This window comes from Pimephales promelas, chromosome 1, assembly GCF_988280905.1.
Source record: "Pimephales promelas chromosome 1, fPimPro1.hap1.1, whole genome shotgun sequence".
Taxonomy (NCBI): domain Eukaryota; kingdom Metazoa; phylum Chordata; class Actinopteri; order Cypriniformes; family Leuciscidae; genus Pimephales; species Pimephales promelas.
The window spans coordinates 40,036,769-40,055,164 of record NC_142769.1 but is presented as its reverse complement, the minus strand read 5'-3'; the positions used below and the strand labels follow the sequence as shown (position 1 = coordinate 40,055,164).

At 36.3% G+C, this 18,396-nt stretch overlaps 4 protein-coding genes across 6 annotated transcripts in view; 1 reads left to right on the top strand and 3 right to left on the bottom strand.

The window, feature by feature from the left end:
* svep1 (sushi, von Willebrand factor type A, EGF and pentraxin domain containing 1) overlaps nucleotides 1-4,832 on the top strand; it is a 71,458-nt gene extending 66,626 nt beyond the window's left edge. For all 3 annotated transcript variants that reach the window (XM_039684222.2, XM_089129681.1, XM_089129680.1), the window contains 3 exons: nucleotides 217-312; nucleotides 3,315-3,408; nucleotides 4,159-4,832. In XM_039684222.2, the coding sequence (XP_039540156.2) occupies nucleotides 217-312; nucleotides 3,315-3,408; nucleotides 4,159-4,189 (221 nt within the window). In that variant the 3' untranslated portion in view covers nucleotides 4,190-4,832. The remainder of the gene's footprint in view (nucleotides 1-216; nucleotides 313-3,314; nucleotides 3,409-4,158) is intronic.
* Nucleotides 4,586-8,492, bottom strand: txnb (thioredoxin b). The gene is made up of 5 exons (XM_039684221.2): nucleotides 8,386-8,492; nucleotides 6,549-6,653; nucleotides 5,955-6,020; nucleotides 5,066-5,131; nucleotides 4,586-4,954 (listed from the first exon to the last, which is right to left on the bottom strand). Exons 1-5 carry the CDS (start codon nucleotides 8,407-8,409, stop codon nucleotides 4,892-4,894), a joined length of 324 nt encoding a protein of 107 aa, XP_039540155.2. The 5' UTR covers nucleotides 8,410-8,492; the 3' UTR covers nucleotides 4,586-4,891.
* Nucleotides 8,493-10,396: 1,904 nt separating this feature from the next.
* Nucleotides 10,397-14,466, bottom strand: ptgr1.2 (prostaglandin reductase 1, tandem duplicate 2). The gene is made up of 8 exons (XM_039683792.2): nucleotides 14,290-14,466; nucleotides 14,172-14,217; nucleotides 13,999-14,058; nucleotides 13,124-13,306; nucleotides 12,714-12,987; nucleotides 12,441-12,546; nucleotides 10,742-10,860; nucleotides 10,397-10,561 (listed from the first exon to the last, which is right to left on the bottom strand). Exons 1-8 carry the CDS (start codon nucleotides 14,393-14,395, stop codon nucleotides 10,451-10,453), a joined length of 1,005 nt encoding a protein of 334 aa, XP_039539726.2. The 5' UTR covers nucleotides 14,396-14,466; the 3' UTR covers nucleotides 10,397-10,450.
* A 957-nt stretch (nucleotides 14,467-15,423) lies between these two features.
* ptgr1.1 (prostaglandin reductase 1, tandem duplicate 1) overlaps nucleotides 15,424-18,396 on the bottom strand; it is a 5,058-nt gene continuing 2,085 nt past the window's right edge. The window contains exons 5-9 of the mRNA XM_039683845.2: nucleotides 17,864-18,031; nucleotides 17,371-17,644; nucleotides 17,135-17,240; nucleotides 16,255-16,373; nucleotides 15,424-16,168 (exon numbers count right to left, since the gene is read on the bottom strand). Coding sequence (XP_039539779.1) covers nucleotides 16,058-16,168; nucleotides 16,255-16,373; nucleotides 17,135-17,240; nucleotides 17,371-17,644; nucleotides 17,864-18,031 — 778 coding nt within the window. The 3' untranslated portion in view covers nucleotides 15,424-16,057. The remainder of the gene's footprint in view (nucleotides 16,169-16,254; nucleotides 16,374-17,134; nucleotides 17,241-17,370; nucleotides 17,645-17,863; nucleotides 18,032-18,396) is intronic.

Sequence of the window (18,396 nt, the reverse complement as noted above, 5' to 3'; positions counted from 1 at the left end):
GTCGTCCCACAAAAACAAGCTGCATTTATCTCTGTGGCTTCACTAATTCTGTTGGGTGTGGTGTGAATGTCTGTACATGCAAGAATAAATATGGGAAGTAGAAAGTGAAAGAGAGGCTATGGTTTTAAACGGTTAACTGAAGTAATTCTGAGTATATCTGTGTCTTATCAACCCAAATGTCACACAAATTCATAATGCATGTACCTTTTTCTGCAGCGATCTGCATCCTACCGTGTCTCAATGGAGGACGCTGTGTCGCTCCATACCAGTGTGAATGTCCAGCAGGATGGACGGGCACACGCTGCCACAGTGGTAAGAGTGTGTGTTTGTATGTGATGACTCATGATGGTCGTTGAGAAAAGTAGTTAATTTATTACATAAATTGTGATTAGTAGCAGAACTAGTTGACTAGTCAGTGCAGCCTCTAACGTTGTGGATCTTGTACGAGTAATACGTTTACATTTAATTGTTTAGCAGACGCTTTCATCCAAAGTGACTTAAAAATGAGTAGAACAATAGAAGCAATCAAACAAAAATATAACAAATCTACAAAACTGAGGAAGTAGAAATATCTGCTTTTTTTCAGTCCTGACACGATGACCTCACAGTTTGAATTACAGACAATTAATGGAGTCTAGAGAACATCTGCCATTTACCTCAAGCTGTGATCTTGCCTGTTAGCATAAGTCTTAAAGGGATACTCCACTTTTTTTGGAAATAGGCTAATTTTACAACTCCCTCAGAATTAAACAATTGATTTTTACCATTTTCAAATCCATTCAGACGATTTTCTGATATTTAGAAGAATATCAGTAAACCAGACAGTTTCTGGTCCCATTGACTTTCATAGTATACAAGTCAATGGGACCAGAAACTGTCTGGTTACTTATATTCTTCTAAATATCAGAAAATCGTCTGAATGGATTCGAAAATCTGTTTAACTATAAGGGAGTTGTAAAATGAGCCTGTTTCCAAAAAGAGTGGAGTATCCCTTTAAGGCCAAATCACACCGCATAGACAACAAACAAGTTGACTATTGAATTGGACTTATCCACTGCTGCACTACTTCCTGAACTTAAGCCAGCTTCTTGGCCGTTTCTCAAAACCAAGAATGCAAAGAACGGACTTGTGTTCTTGGGAAGAAAGCTCTTGCTAGTTGTTCTTGGAAGAACGAACTCACGAGGTGATGAGCACACAGAACGCTGCTGAGAGTTTGAGACGATGTGTTCTTGCTGGTATTGCGCAATAGTAGGCTACCCCCGCACAGACGCCGTCTGCAGTGCCCTAACATAACGAGAATTATTATACAGCCAGGCTTTATCGCCCAAGCCTAAGGGATTACTCTACATACACTACAATGTAATGTATATTCACAACAATAAAGCAACACCTGTCTCATTTTAATTCTGCTTCTGTTGTTTGTTTGCGTACATCACTGTCCAACGGCAGGGAAAAACGCTGGTAATATCCGGTAATATTCAGGTAACTTTTGACTTGCCTCTCTCTGCTTCCCGCTCCTTCCACGAATGCCGAAATGAATTATGGGATATTTCTGCCTTCAAATTCACACAAGTTACCAACCGATGCATCCTCGGTAAAATGGGAGTGTCAAAAACACATCCGGGATTTTTAACCGTTCTTGCCTAAGTGCAAACTTGTGTATTGGGACAGTACTTGGGCCGCGACTGATGACGTTTTACAAGTCCACAAGTACAGACAAGAAGGCATATTGAGAAACGGCCCTTGTTTCCCGTCTGCCATTATTGGTCAAATTGATTAATTCAGGTGTGCCTGACCTCAGTAGTCACGGCAACAATAATCAGACACACCTGAATTAATCAAGTTTGGCCAATAATAGCAGACAGGAAACAAGGAGCTGGCTTAAGTTCAGGAAGTAGTGCAGCTGTGCATAAAGCCCATTTAGAACTGTATGATAAAGGACTGTCACGCATGTGTTCACACTGCCCCAACAGACACAGGCAAACACTGATTGAACATGTTCAGTGAGTCAGGTGAAAACAAACCCGACCAATGCACAACAGACCGTGACACTGATCTGATAAAACCCAACAAACGTGTTTTTCTGTGTGGTGTGAATTGGCATTTAGTTCAACTGTAAAAGTGGCTAGTTAGGGAAATATCTATTGCTTTTGATAAACCGATTAAATTTAAGAGTTTAAATGTTGGGTGTAGTGGAGTGATTACCCTTATTATGGACAGAAGGACCTCATGGTGGGATGGGGCCGTGGCTCATTCTCCTGGGGTCATCCTGTGTCATGCCTACTGTATGTTGTTTCCAGGCAACGCCTGTGACAACAGGCCCCTAATAATGATATCCAGTAGATCCCAGGAGATCAAGCAGTCAAACAAAACACAATTATTGAAAACGATTAGGGGCAGTTGACATGACATGTCGAGTAGTGACACTGGTGATATGGTATACTTCATCGTAAATAATTTTTTACCCTTCTAGTTATTATGAACTCCCATTAATTGAGAGACTTTGAGAGAAGGGGGGGGGGGGGGTTCATGCTCACATTAATGTCTAAGATATTCATTTAAATTCAGGTGTATTTATAACATGAATGTAAATTAAGTTTAGTGTATTATTTTATATATTTAAACAGATTGAATTTGTCACCATTCAAGGCAGTATCTTTGTTTGTATAGTGAACTTTTAACTGTCCAATTGCTGAAACTGCTTCTTTTCTTTTATCATATTGATGTGTATTGATGCGTCTGCTTTCACAATACCATGAACATCTCCATAACGAATGACTTATAAAGTACAAGAACTCATATTTTATTTTATTTTAACATTTACCAATGAAACGTCATTAGATTTATTGAGAACACCACCAGCCCCAGTGCCAAGTACTTCCAGTACTTGGTTTAGCAGACTGAAGCACAATATGCACAGTACGTCACCTGCAGTTGTTGCTGGTCTGCCGCTTTGTGTTTTATCTGTGTTGATTTGTCTATCAGCAGCACAAAGGTCTCTTGGGTGAATATGAATTCTGGAAAATCTGCTTTGTTCTTAAATTACATGGAATGTCCCATTTGAAGAATGATCCTGCTTGCTCTCAAAAACTAATTGTGTGATTGTATGCACATTAATAAAGGATTTAGTTCCTGTACTTTTCCTTAAGACAATGTTTTGGCACACCATGATAAACATAGAAGACAAGTTCTATAAAGCCTCATAATACATTTTTGAACTGCACTATGATGTTTTAGCAACACAATATATATACTGGATTAGTGGTGAATTATTGGTTAATATGAGTATTTTGTGTGTGTGTGTGTGTTCTTAGCGGTGTGCTCCAAGCCCTGTATGAATGGAGGAAGGTGTATCCGACCCAACAGGTGTCATTGCAGTCAAGGATGGGGAGGATATGACTGCTCTAGGTATGCCAAATATAAATAATATATGTGACATAAGCACATTGCCTAGAGATTTTGACATTTGATGACTTGCATCATATAAACCTCAACACATTGTAATGTAATGTATTTCCACTAACTGTACAAGGAACTCTGAAACACTCATCTGGGACGTTTCCGTTGATTGTGAAAGACAAGTAAATAAACGAGTAGGGAAATACTGATAAGAACCCTTTTAGTCTGTGTGTCAGTATGTGAGTGCATGCTGCTGACACACCTAGTTTCATGATAGCGTATCTCTTACAATAAACGTACATTTCCCAAGGCACTGCAGTTGGTTTCAATCCATTCATTGAGTTGGCAGAGGGACCATTTCTTTTACGATGTATTCTTTTAAACAATCTGCTCCTTTCTGATCTTTATTTCACTGATTCAGTGCCAGTGTCAAGATTTTATTGAGCAAATACAGCCTCTGACTAGAGGACTATTGATCTGACTGTTTTACTATAAGTGTTTCCAGTTAATTGACTTGATACCCGCATCCCTCAGCTAATTAGATGCTGCAGTCGTCATAGCTGGTTATAGTGATTCCCAATTAGATGTACGTGACATTTGGTAACTTAATCTAAGCAAAAAACTGAGCTTTAAAGACATTTTTAAGGTCCATTATTTACCCATGCTTAAGGAAGGACTCATAAATGTTTTAATTATTGATTCAGAGATTTTGGTTTTAACGTTTAATACTGATCTTTGTTATTAATTATTGTCTTTCAGAAAAAGGAAATCTGGATACTCTCATATTTAATGTGCCACGCTACAAGAGTTAGAGTCTGAATGTGTTGGAACAAGATGGCTTAGAAACTTGTACACAACTCATTATCTCTTTCCCTCAAAGAGTCCGAAGTGGTTTTGTAAATTAAAGCTGTATTTTTTCATGTAGAAAATGAAACAGTATTAAATATATGCTGCTGCTATATACATGAACTTGTATGATGTGTAAAAATGTTGATGTGATTGTCCAATGTACATGTATATAAACTATTCTTTTCATGTTTTTATTAAAACAGAAAACACAACTATATGAAACCAACTGTAATTCTCATTACCACAGTTAATGATGACAGATTCTTTGACTTGCCTGTCTCATATGACTAAATAAACATTTGACTTGGACAATTTGACAATCCCATTACAACACACGAATTTTTGATTTCTTTTTATAGTTTTAATTTCATACAAAACCAACATACAATACATTAGATGCACCCATTGTTGAAGGCCAAAATATTTAACAAAAAAGTCTTTGAGGAATGTATTACCATAGTTTTGGTTTTTGTAGCTGTCATAGAATTAAAGGATGAGAATGATGTTGTTGTTCTTGATTTAAATTTCTAAAATCAATATCAGAAAACCTATTGTGTATTTAGCTTCAAATACACCTATTATGTGTATTTAGTTAAAAACGGTTGGTTGGTTTGTGTGTTTGTTATGTGTGTTCTTTTTTTCTTCATTTATGCATATTGATCTTCTCTTCCAGCTTAGATTGGTTTGATCCAGAAAAGTCATCAATCTGCAAAACAATTGTTGAATTCCAGTTAGAGGGAACAAATCAGCTTATCAGCTTATAAAAATAGTTCCCCAAAAGAGAACTGGAAGAAAACCTCCAGGAATAATGTTTTACCTTCTTTCCATTCTTGTAGAAATGGAATGTTGGCATACATTTAATGTCACAGTAAGTGGCCACATCCTAGAACAGAGAAAAATGCTCGGAGGTCAGGTCTGAATAGGTTTAACCATGATAACCATCTTTAATAGTGTCTTTTCATTTTGCTTTGCTAGTCTGGCCAGATCTATGGGGCTGAAATGACGTCCATGACCATTTCAATGGTTTGTTTCATATTCAAATCATCTTATTTGATATTTTCCGCCAATGGTAAATTCAGTCACAAAAAGGTCCACTGGATTGTGGGATTGTTATCAGGATCTTCAAACGCTCTGCTTGCCTTTGCCATCCGAACCTTGCGATTTAAATGTCAGTCAGAAAGCATGACATTTTAACAAATTGCAAACATGTATAAAGATTCAGCTTTATACAAACACACATCCTGTAATCTGCTTTGCAACACAGCATTGTAATAATAGCTAGTGTTTGTAACCATGCCGACATGGGCAAACATCAGAATTGTCCCATTCTGGCAGTGTCTCAATCTACCTCTGATAAAACTGAATGACAGCCAATATCCTTTCTCAACACTATCCTGTGAATCAAATAACACACTATCAGCAAGTCGATCTGGAGAACAGCAACCAGCTGACGGGTGTGCTGGGATCTTCTAATGTGTTTGGGCCCATTTATAAGGTTTGGCTGTATGTGAGCATCCAAATACGCTATACTGCACCAGATATCCGTGTCAACTCGAGGGGGATAGCGAGGCATATTCAAATGAAAGTAACACAGTGAAACCCAGATGGTGAATCTATGATGTTAAAGGGTGTTTTGCTCATTTGCCTCAATAGTCTCTAGGCTTTTGAGTGTATTCATCAGAGAAAAAAGACGGCAGGTGACTAACCTGTGCATCATCCACATCCACCTTTAGAAACACCACATTTTTGTTCTCTTCTTTTTCAGACAGCGCCTGTGGAGGGGAAAAAGGCGGTAGTAAAAAGCAGACCACAAAGCTCAATCAAAGCACTTCCTTTGAGCTTTAATATTTTGTTCATTCTGTTTCATCTGTGACATTTGCATATGCTTTATTTTATTTCCTAAACCAGGTAAATGAAAGTAAAATGAAACAGCCGGTTAATGTTGTTATGTAGTTTAACCATGCGGCTGAGGTTAGCTTTTTCTTGAGGTTGGTTCTCAAGTACACCAGAATATCAAAATAAGCTATGTATAGTCTCTTTAAAGAATGAATCTGCACTTTTAAATCTCTTTTTCTCTTTTATCCCGCTCTTCTTCCTTTATCAGGACTACCTCTCATTTGCATTCTGTGAATGATTCACAGTTTAATTCTTAAGGAAGCTTCCTCAGCGGTTGCCCCGACAACACAGCACAACAAAAGAGCCACTCCCGATGTTTCCAGGGGCCTCTATAGAATAAACATTAGAATCATGACAGCTCCAGATGTCACTCTGAATCTCGGATGCGGTGTATGAATGCTCACTTGAAAGAATGGAGCGATGTTCTGGCAGGGCCCACACCATGTGGCTGTGAAGTCCACCACCACCAACTTGTTCCCGGCGTTTTTCAGAGCATTGTCGAAAGCAGGCTGCAAAAAAGAGAGAGGAAGGAAAAGTAAATTTAATCTCAAAAACTAACATGACACATTCCTTCCTGCTGAAATTCATTAAAATGGGAGATGAGTCATAATGCTATGGCTTAAGCAGGAGCATTGAGATTTTTACGAAAACAATTATGGCCTATGAGGTAACAGGAAGCTTACTCAGAAAGGGGCGAATTGCTTTCGGTTTCTATGAGATACTGGGGAAAACAGCTCATATCCTTTTCAATGAAATTACACTTAAGCAAAACAGGAAATTGCTCACTTTATGGTCCATTAATATTTAATCGAACCATTTGTCATGTGTATTGAATTACATTAATTCAAATTTCTTAACGACTGTGAAAGCTGCAATTTAAAGTAAATCATGTTTGAAGTGCATCGTTCTTTTGAGTTGGATTTTCAATGATTTCGAGTTCTCATCCCAGTTCTGGAGTGAGTCCATTCACTCACTGGCCGACTCACTACTCGATGAACCGAGAACCGATAACAGAAATTAAACAAGTGGCAGTAGCAAATCCGAGCTGGTTCAACTTTAAACCAATGCACTTACACTATTTCATAAAATGCTACTTTACATTTATAATTCAGCAGATGTAAAGTAGCATTTTATTATAGTGTAAGTGCATTGGTTTAAAGTGTTTTTTTGTTTGTTTTGTATTTATTGAGAAATAAATCCAAGTACAAAATACAGTATATAACAGGAATGTTTCACATGACAGATATCACATTGAAACATGTTCAAATAAATAAACAGGGATAACAAAAACAAAGGAGAAAAAAAAATACAAAAAAAAAACTAAATAAATATACATAAAAAAAGCGCAATATTTCTTTATTTTCCTATAGACACTTTTAATGTTCATATACTGTAGTTTGGTAAACTAAGTGGGGGCATTAATTACAATACAAAGAATTCCTCCATAAAGTTTAACAACATTTCATTCTTTTTATTTTTAACTAATTTAAGTAACTTCCTCAACGATTCAATCTCTATTAAAAACAGATTACATTTTGGAATGCATTTTGCAAATTTTTGTTTATAGATATAATATTTACCATGCAAAATGAAGAAATTCACCCCATATTCACACATTTTGCTTCTGTGTGTATATATATAAGAACATCATTTTTTTTTTCAGGCAAGCTATTTTGTTGTAAATAAAAAACTCTGATAATGTCACTGTTAATAGTAGGCTATTGTGGTATTTTCTTTCTGAAACTCGTATACGATCTTTCCGACACAACAAAATAAACAACATGACGCAATTAGGTGTGACGACAAAAAGAACCGCTCTTTGAAACGAACTCTTCGAAAGAACCGATTTGCTTCAGATCAGTCAGATCTCTCATGGTGTGTTCCAAGTGTTTACACCGTATGGTTTACACACGCCAGCACTTTCTCACTCACAAACAGCTTATTAAATCATAAGTATGACGGAAAACAAATGCGCTTTTCATTTCCTTACTTTCCACTATTGCATTCTGCTTGTAGTTCAGTTGGGAGGAAAAACAACCATGTTTCACCACCCATCTATTCCACAAGCGTTTCAAATCAAAAATGCGCTCGTCTGTTTTTTTTAACTAAATACTTAAACTACAACTTAAAATAAGTTAATAACTTATTCGAATATAATTTCCCCAAATTCAGAAGTCAAATATTAGGCTATCTATAAAAATGACAGCCAAAGTAATGGAAACATCTGTATTATGTTCCTACCTTATCCTTAATTATGACAACCATTTTGATGTCTGTCTTCTAATGTATGCTCTGAACGGTCCTGCTTCATTGACAGCCAGAGTGGCAGCACGAGTCATTAGCGCCGTATATAAACACTGTCACGTAACCCCACCTTCAAAGAAGACAACGATCCAATCATGGAATGCTGAGTGCCTATATCCCCGCCTACCGCTATTCTACAAATATATAAACCATTGAAATAGTTCAGTAAATGCTATATACGTGTAGGTTTTGCGCAGTTTGTGACATAAATAATTACATCACCTCTATAACGAGTAAACCTATTTATTTATCCTGAAAGAGAATCACTATTTTGTTTTGTTATGAGCAAGTCACAATGACTTGACAGATTCCGGGATTAGGCTACTGTACGCGCAGTGACGTCACCGAGAGTAGTGGTGGACTGCTAAACTGTACAAAAATTGAAGAAAAAAAAAACTGAACAAAAAATTGAAAATCGAATAGCTTTTATGAGAAAATAGGTTAGGTAATAAAAACATAGCCTATGGGAGTGTTAGTATTGTTCTTTGGAAGTTTTTGGTCACACTTCCTGTTTTGACTTCCTATTCCCATTTGACAGAATAAATGTGACTGTGTAGGCGGACCCTCAAATCTTCTGCTTCTCTACTATAGCCTATTAAACTGAACCAGAGTGAACATTAAGACACCTTGTGCTTTAGCTTGAAAGCACACATATGTGAAATTTCATCCAGTCCTTAATAAAATATTCCTTGAATTTATGTCCTGTTGATTTTTAGCATCCTTTTTTTATTAATTTTTACTCAAAAAGTAATTTTACTTTTCTGTGGAAAAAGATAGCATTTAATGTCAGCCTATTATTTTGCGGCAGAATCATCATCAGACATTTTTGGATGTTTTTAATAATGAGCAAACATGTTTTACTGTGGTTTTGTGTACTGACACACCTAAAATTAAATGTTTCATAAGTCAACATGCAGTTTCGGGATGAGCCTCAACAAATGTATTGTCAAACTTTTTGGTTCCACAGTTAAGTTTTAACTAACTTAACCGTAACCAAAATATCTGTATGTTAGAGCTGTGGCCTATTGCAGTTGAGATGTTTTGAATATGACTTGCAACATTTCCCCCAGAAATAATGAGCATACATTATTAATCAGACACAGTATTTAATACGCAAATATAAAGATGAAATCTGACGCTTCACTTGGTTATTTGAAACATACACTGTAAAAAAATATTGTTGGTTTAACTTAAAAAGTAAGTAACCTGGTTGCCTTAAAATTTTAAGTTGATTGAACTGGAAAAAGTGAGTTAATACAATGAAGGAGATTCATTTAATCATCAGAAACTCAAAATAATAAGTTATCTCAACTAAATAAATTATTGAAGTTGATTTGACAAAAGAAAAAATGTTGTGATAACAAATCTTGAAAATATATATTTTTTACAGTGTATATCAGTTATAGGCCGTTAATATAACTTCTTGTAACATCATAGTACTACTAAGTGGACAAGTTTAGGAAACACAGAAGTGAAGACCAAGAGACTTGGTTGTACTGTATCTTCAGCAGGATTCTTTATTGAGAACACAAACAAGTCTAACTAAGACAGTGTACATTGTAGTTTGTAGATTTTAGAAAGGCAGTGCTTAGAATTGGATACAAAGCACCTGGCTGAAGACCTTAAACAAAGCATGCAAATGGTATAGGAACCCACAGTAGACTCTAGAGTGTTACCAGTCCTAATCCAATCATAGCTATTCAAAGAATTGGTCAGGGGCTCCAAGAGCCATTAAAAACAACAGGTGAATCTCAGTAATCTGACTCATTTGACTTACAATAAAGAGAACAGGACTGGCAGGAACTTATTGCCAAAATCTTTGCTTAACCAAAACAAATCAATCATCTTTACCTTAATTGCTAAATACAATGTACTTTCCAGTAGTTTTTCATGTGATGTTATGCAAGGATGTAAGATCAGCAGATCTTACATGTTTTTTATGCATGTGTATATAGGCTATTTTTTATTTGGAAAAGACAACAGATGCATATCTAAGCATGCTTCAGACTTTAACAATAGCCTTCCCAAGTCCATCACCCTTCAGCATCTTCATGAAGGCAATCGGCATGTTTTCAAAGCCAACAGTGACCACTTCCTTCGTCTTCAGCTTGCCCTGCAATGAAACAGTTGAATGTGATTCCAATTCTCTTTCTCATTCACAGACTTGTACTAAATGTTATATGCTGCGTATTAATGTCAATTATTCAATGAACTTCGGGTCATGAGCTATAAGAAGTGTAATGATCAAATGTTCTTTTCTGTTGTTTTAGACCAGAAAAAAGGTCCAGTTTACCTCATTCTTCCATTTAAGCATTCTCTTCACAGATTCTTCATCTTTGTGTCTCCAACTTCTCACCATAAAGCCTTCTATTTTCAGTTGCCGTGTAATTATTTCATGGTGAGGATAAGGACCTATGAGAAAGAAATTCAATATTCTAATGTTGCACTGCATCCTGCATAGCTGGCATTTTTCATATTCTCTACTGTCCTCTAGTGGTTGTAATGTGTAACTATTTAATACATTTTTTGTTTGTTTTATTCTAATATTAAAATGTGACATTGCACACTATGGCTTAAGAGCGGGGAGCCTACTGAAAACTTTTGAACAGGATGAAGAGGTCCAAATTTATTTATTTATTTTTTTTAAATACCCAGTACCGCCCTTCGGAAGCAACAGAAGATTAAGTACAATTTACCTTTATCATCAACTTAAAAACATTTTAACCCCCCTGGCTCTAAATGCATCGTGCTTCCTTCTGGATTCTCAGTGAATGTTTGAACTTTTTTAATAGTTTTTAATAGTTTAATAGTTAGCTTTAATTGTTAAAATCAATGTAAAAACATATGTTGTCATAACTTGCAAAAGATGCTAGAAAAACTGAAGAATTTGAAGGACCTGAGGGATTATTCTGAAGAACATTGGCCAGTTTAACTGGACAAACAAGGGCCTCAACAACAACCATCACAAAAACCACCCCTTTACCTCCCCCCACCACCTTTACCTCACCACCCGGGTGACCTTACTTTGCGTTGTACCGCACAGCATTTTCACCCCTTGTCCCGCATGTCACATATTGAGGAAATGTCCCGCATTTTCATCAGTCTATTGGTTTTTAATGATCATATTAAGAAAACGTGCATGCATTCTTTTGCCTTTTATGAAAGCATTTTACTTATCATTTTTGCAGCATAGTTTTTCACCTATATTTAACAGCGCTTCGTCATAAGTACAACTACAACAGCCATGTTTTATATCCTATCCAATGGTTGAAAAGAGAGGAGTAAACACGGTCACTAGTAGGTTGTGATGGCTGTCAATCAAAATGTGTACCGGTGATTCGTTCCATATGTTCCCTGTCGGAAAACAAATGGATAATTCGGTAAATTAACATTTTAATTTAACGGAACTTATCTGTTGTTGTTTAACCTGTTGCCTGCTGTGGTTGTTTTAATTCACATCACAAACGTTTTTTTTTTTGTTGTTTGTTTTTGGTTTTTAATATACTCTTATAAGACTCTTATACTCTTATATGTCAATCTGTATTCATTGTTTATTTTGTTGGATTTTAGTTGGACTTGGTCAGAACTGTTTCTAATAGTTATCTGCATGACGCCTGCTGCCTCAGGGCTCAGTGATGTTGAATTTAAATGACATTTAAAATAAAGATTTTTTTTCTGGAAGGGACTAAAGAACAACTCATTTTTATCTACTGAAAGGCAGAATATAAATGTTTTTATCAAGTTAGAAAGACATTATATAACCGTTTCAGGGTATGTTTTAGTGTTGGTCACACTGTCCCACACAAACTTATAATTGTCCCACATTTGGTTTGTTTGATGGTGGTCACCCTGAGGCATGCGAACACTGACATATATAGCAATTCTAAGTTGCTTTGGATAAATGACTAAATGTAAATGTAAACTTGAATTATTCTGTTTATATTAACTCCATCACCATGTCCCTTTAGTTTCTCCATAAAAATGAGACTTACACATCTGAGGTGTTGTGTCATTGTACGTGGCTATTGCACCGCAGACAGCGATACGACCGCCTGGCTTCATCTTTTTCAGTGCTGCAGTAAAGAATGGCCCTCCCACCTGGAGAACATTAACACACACACACACACACACACACACACACACACACAGATCTCCATTTAAAATGTGACCAATTATGTTATTTATCTGAGAGCTTATAAAATCTTAAGAATACTAATAAATAGATTGAATGTTATAGGCAAAAATACACATATAATGTTAATTACATTCTCAAAATAGCAGTCGTATCCTTCCGGTGAAGCTTTCTCCAGTGCTTCCTCCAGTGATGAGACAGTCTTGTAGTTGAAGGCATGGTCAAAGCCCAGTTCCTTCAGGTATGCCACCTTGTCATCGCCTCCTGCTGATCCCACAACCTTGCAGCCTTTGATCTTGCAGATTTGACCCACCATTGCACCCACAGCACCTGCTGCTGCACTCACCAGAACCGTCTCACCTGGCTTTATCTTACACACCTCTTCCAGGCCATACAGAGCAGTTAAGCTAGAGGAAAAAGGGGACGGGATTTAGACAATTAACAACAACAAAAAAAGAATTGCCTATGAGAGATAAAAATAAATAAAAAATCGAGCATGATCATTTATTTTCACTGCCTTCATTTAAATCATGATTAATTTACCCAGGCATCCCTAAGGAACCGAGGGCTAGGGACATTGGAATGTCACTGGGCCATTCGGATACTATCCGGGTCAAGATGGGCCCGGCTGGACCATTCGCTTTGGTTACAGTCTGTGTCCTCCACCCACAATCAGCAACCACGTGACATCCCTCAGGAAATGCTGGGTCCTTACTTTTTAGTACCCTGACAACCAAACAATGAGTTAAGATATTTATTCAATGATATGAATTGTTGTTTTTGTTGACCTGTTTCCTCACTTGCATGCTTACTATGGTAGAATACTTGAACTTACTAATGCAGTATAGATGCAAATTGAAGTCTAGGCCAACAGTCTTTTATGTAAACTGTGATTTTTTTTGTTGCTCAAGATGTTTTTCCACTTATCTAAACGTTTCCACTCCACTGAACAGCTTGAGGAACAGATACAGATGCTAAACATTCTGAACAATATTATAGACCATTTTGCAAGATGTAAACAACACTGGTCCAGAAACACTTCCTGTTTCAGTTTGTAACTCTTTTCTTTATTTCACATGTAAAGAAAACATCTTAAAGATATTTGTTTAACTTTTTGATTCAGTTTTATATGTACTGTTGGTTGTATTTTATCCCAGCTTTTATGTAGTGTTAAAAAACTGAAACAGGAAGTGCTTCTGGACCAGTGTTGTTTACATCTTGCAAAATGGTCTATATGATGTATTATTGAACATTTTACGATTACTTAGATCATTTTCTTTCCACCAATGAACATGCTTTATTTTCTGTAAACATTCTGTATAACTGGACAGAATCTATGGTATATCACTAACAAAAAGTGTAAATAAAATGTAACAATAGATTACAATACAAATGGTACGATTTGTTGTTTTCCTTACTTTGCCAACTGAGATCCATACTGTACATCCCCTTCTTTCATCCACATTTTACTCAGAGATCTACAGAAACAGCAAGAGATATTTAGAAACACGAGCTAGACACCAAGTTGTATAGCTAAAAAAATAAAGAGATGGTATATGTTCTAATAAGAAAGATTTTAGAGCACTTTTACCTCATATAAGGATCAACACTGAAATAAATGGCCTCCACAAGCACGTCTGAAGCAGAAGGATTAAATCAGTGAGGCATCGAACAGGTAGCAAAAAGACAAATATGTTAATAATATATACCTCCATCTTGAAGCTCTGGCAGAACTTCTTCTCTCAGTTCAAAGTTACTTTCCTTAGGAAAGCCCTCAAAATGTTTTTTGAGGATCCATGTCTTTGCTTTAACCATGATTGTGTGTGTGTCAAAAGCTGCGAGTGACAGTCTTCAAACTTGTTGTTGTTCTAAGGGAGAACCGCACTGCCTTTTATTGCGTTGATGACAATGAACACACTTATGACAGTCATAAATTAACATGACATTGCAAATTCTTGTAACCTGTATACTGATATTAATGGGCGAAGTGCCGTCTCACCTGAGTACACCCAATTTTGTTTACCATAACATAAGCTTTCAATATTTTTAAAAAAATGTTGTCCTTGAAATTGTAAACCATATTTCAGGAGAAAAGGTATCACCTCAGGTACCCCAACACTACACATTTTAGATGCAATCAGGTGTGTTAGTTAAGGGAAAGATGACCTTAACTGTGCATCACTAACGAATAATAAGTTTATTCAATTGTTTTATTCATTTACTTCTTTTCAACTAAAAATAAGAAAGCATACTTTCAGTCTAAATTTGATATACTTCTCAAAAATATACTTTATGTACTTTCAAGAAATATACAACAAATTACACTTAAGTGAATTTGACTTATACTGAGAGAAAAGTCCAAGCATATTTGGCCTGTAGGCTATATACTTATTCGTTTGATCGATACTTAAAATATAATTAAGTATTCAAATTATACTTGGCTTGCAGTGGGTTAACACTTTTGATCGAGTAGCCTATTAAATAAACTTTTTTTGTTTTGTTTTTCATATACAGTTATGAAATATAATGTTTGAAAATATTGATATAAAACAGAAGAATGTGTAGAGATTTATGCAGATTTATTCTTGTTTATAAATGTTCCAACTTCTAGGAAGATTGTAGTAAATTTAATTCAGCAGACATTCAAAGATTATGAATATTAGTGAGTGTGTGGTAAACTTCAATGTTGTTGGTTTGTGAATGAAAAGTGGTTTCATTTTCTGATTTGTTAACAGAAATATCAGAATACAACTTTTTAATGCACAATCAGCATGACTTTGAAATGACCTAATAACCATGACACTGCATATTTCTGTGTATAGCTACTATATGACAAAGAGGTGTTGACGCTTGAACCAATTTAATGTTGTTCCATTCCATACCTACCATTGAAATGATGTCTGTCATTCTAAAATGAATTTAAATACATTCCTTATCAACACACATGCAACACAAAAAATGCTACAATTTTGCCATGATGAAATACATGAATCTTTCCTTTGACTCTCCTTTATGAACATTTACTAAGAACTACAATTCTTTCATCAATAGCCACAAGATGTCAGTGTTCACTCAAGTTTTAAATGAGACGAACACATTTGTGTTGCCTCATTGTACGTCACCACCCAACACCCAGTGGGGGTATTAAAAATATAAGCAAAATCAGATTGTAAAGATATTGGTTAGTTGGACATATTCCCTTTATTGCAAAGCAACCGAATTGCACGAGTGTCATAAAAATAAACCTCACTCACTCACTGTCATTAGCTCAGATCGAAAAGATCACGACTCAGCATTTTTATTTTTTCTGGCATAAAATTTTTTTATTTCTTCTTTTTGCATATCTGTCCTAGAGGAAGACAATGTGACACTAATTTACAAAAATCAACATTATTTGTAAAACTAAATACAGGACAACATTATTAATGCAGAATCAATGCCTAAAATAAGATGGGCAAACCACTGAAGCATTCGGTATCAGACTTTAATGACGGCTTTCCCAATGTTTTCCCCCTGCAGCATCCCCATGAATGCAGCAGGCATGTTTTCAAAACCAACAGTGACATGTTCCTTACACTTCAGCTTTCCCTGTAAACCGCCAAATAAGAGAAACTGCATCATTATCCAAATATGAATACTGAGATAAAGTTAGTATCAACCAAGCAAGGATGTACCTCTTGCATCCAGGTCAACATTCGCTTTAAAGACTCCTCGTTTTTATTTTGCCACCTGCTCACCAAGAATCCTTCCATTTTCAGCTGCTTAAAAATCATGTGCATGTGTGGATAAGGACCTAAAGAGGACACACACATTATCACAGCTGTAAATGAACAGGAGTCTATGTCTACTAAATTCTTCATGTCTAATTTCATGCTTCAGTAATGGTGACTAAACTTTTTTTGCACTGTTAACAGGTATTGACTCTATAGTGTAAAGGTCATTCAAAGCACTCTCTACTGAGCTGTGTTCGAAATCATTTCCTATAACCTCATTCACTATTCCCTACATCATCACTCCATATAGTCCACTTGAAGGAGTGAATAAAAATTAATGAGTTAAATTATCATTTGAAACTTAGCAAACTGGCAACTCCAGTAGTCCCTATTGCAAAGATTTATCTTGACCTCTATCAAGAAACTAGCATGTATAAACCTTATTTATATAATTTAACAATCAATTAAAAAGGAATTTGATGTGTACCTGTATGATATTAAGCAGTACCCACATTGAACCAGAGGTTTGGAAAATGGATGCATGATTCACCTGTTTGTGGCATCTTCTGATGAGACGCAGGAATTAATTCAGCATGACCTTTACAATGCATTATGGGTATTCTCTGGCTGTTAAGTGTACATCAGTTACACTCATTATTACAGTACAGTCCATTGTGGGATTGATTGAGTGCACTTGATAATGTCCACTACGGTTTCAGACACCACCACTACAAATGGCTATCCTCCAAATAGTGCCCTATTTAAAGGTATAGGGGTTGATTTCGTACACAGCCCAGGTTAACAGCACCATGAGAATCACACACATTATAGAGACTCAAACCTGTTTGTGGGGTGGTGTCATTGTACATTGATATTCCTCCACAAACAGCAATACGTCCAAAAGTCTTCATCTGTGAAAGAGCAACACTCGAAAAAGGGCCGCCCACCTGGAAACCGAATCAAATCACCCAATCAAGATTACGAAGATGTCTTTAATTAAAAAGGCCCACAAAAAGGTAGTTTTTTGACAGTTAGTATTAAAAATATATTAACCTATTAGAATCAATTAGTTCTTACATTCTCAAAATAGCAGTCGTATCCTTCAGGTGAAGCTTTCTTCAGTGCTTCTTCCAGAGATGAGACAGTCTTATAGTTAAAGGCCTCGTCAAAGCCCAGTTCCTTCAGGTATGCCACCTTTTCATCACTTCCTGCAGATCCCACAACCTTGCAACCTTTAAGTTTGGCAATTTGACCGACTACAGAGCCCACCGCCCCTGCGGCTGCATTCACCAGTAAGGTTTCTCCTGGTTTAATGGCACAGACCTCCTCCAAACCGTAGAGTGCAGTCAGCCTGTGGCACACAGTTAATGTTATCTATTATCAATTCATATTTCTATTTGGTGCCTCAAAAAAAAAAAAAAGATTCAGTACAATTTGTAAAGAAGGTGAAATAGGATAAATTAAACTTCAGATAATGACTATATCAATATGGATTAAGGCTTTGACCTACCTTTCCAAGACCATTTGTAAAAGAAGCAATTGTGGGTTTGAAAGAAGCAGTGGGTCTTACCCTGGCATGCCAATGGCTCCGATAGCATGGGAGAGGGAGACATCTTGAGGCCAGTCAGCAAAGACTTTGATGAGACCACTCCCATCTGACACAGTATGTGTTCTCCAACCACATTGACCAACCACATAGCAGCCCACAGGAAATGAAGGATTATTACTTTGAATCACCCTGTAGTCAAATTAGAAGAAAGAGACTTTGATTGAAAAAATAAATGATCACATTAAGTAAATATTTTTTTGAAAGTGGTTTATAAAATCACCAGCTCCAATAAGTTTATAGTCGGTATGAAATGGAAGTTGCGAAAAACTTGTAGTGAAATAGTCGGCATGAAATGGAAGTTGCGAAAAACTTGTAGTGAAATAGTCGGCATGAAATGGAAGTTGCGAAAAACTTGTAGTGAAATAACTTGTAGAACAAGACAAACTGTAGGGTGGGACTTGATTTTGTGCTTGTGACTCATGTGAGGGAGAGATTGTCCTGACTCCTGATGTCGTTGCAAGAGAGAGGGGAAGTTACTTTCATTAAAGTATACA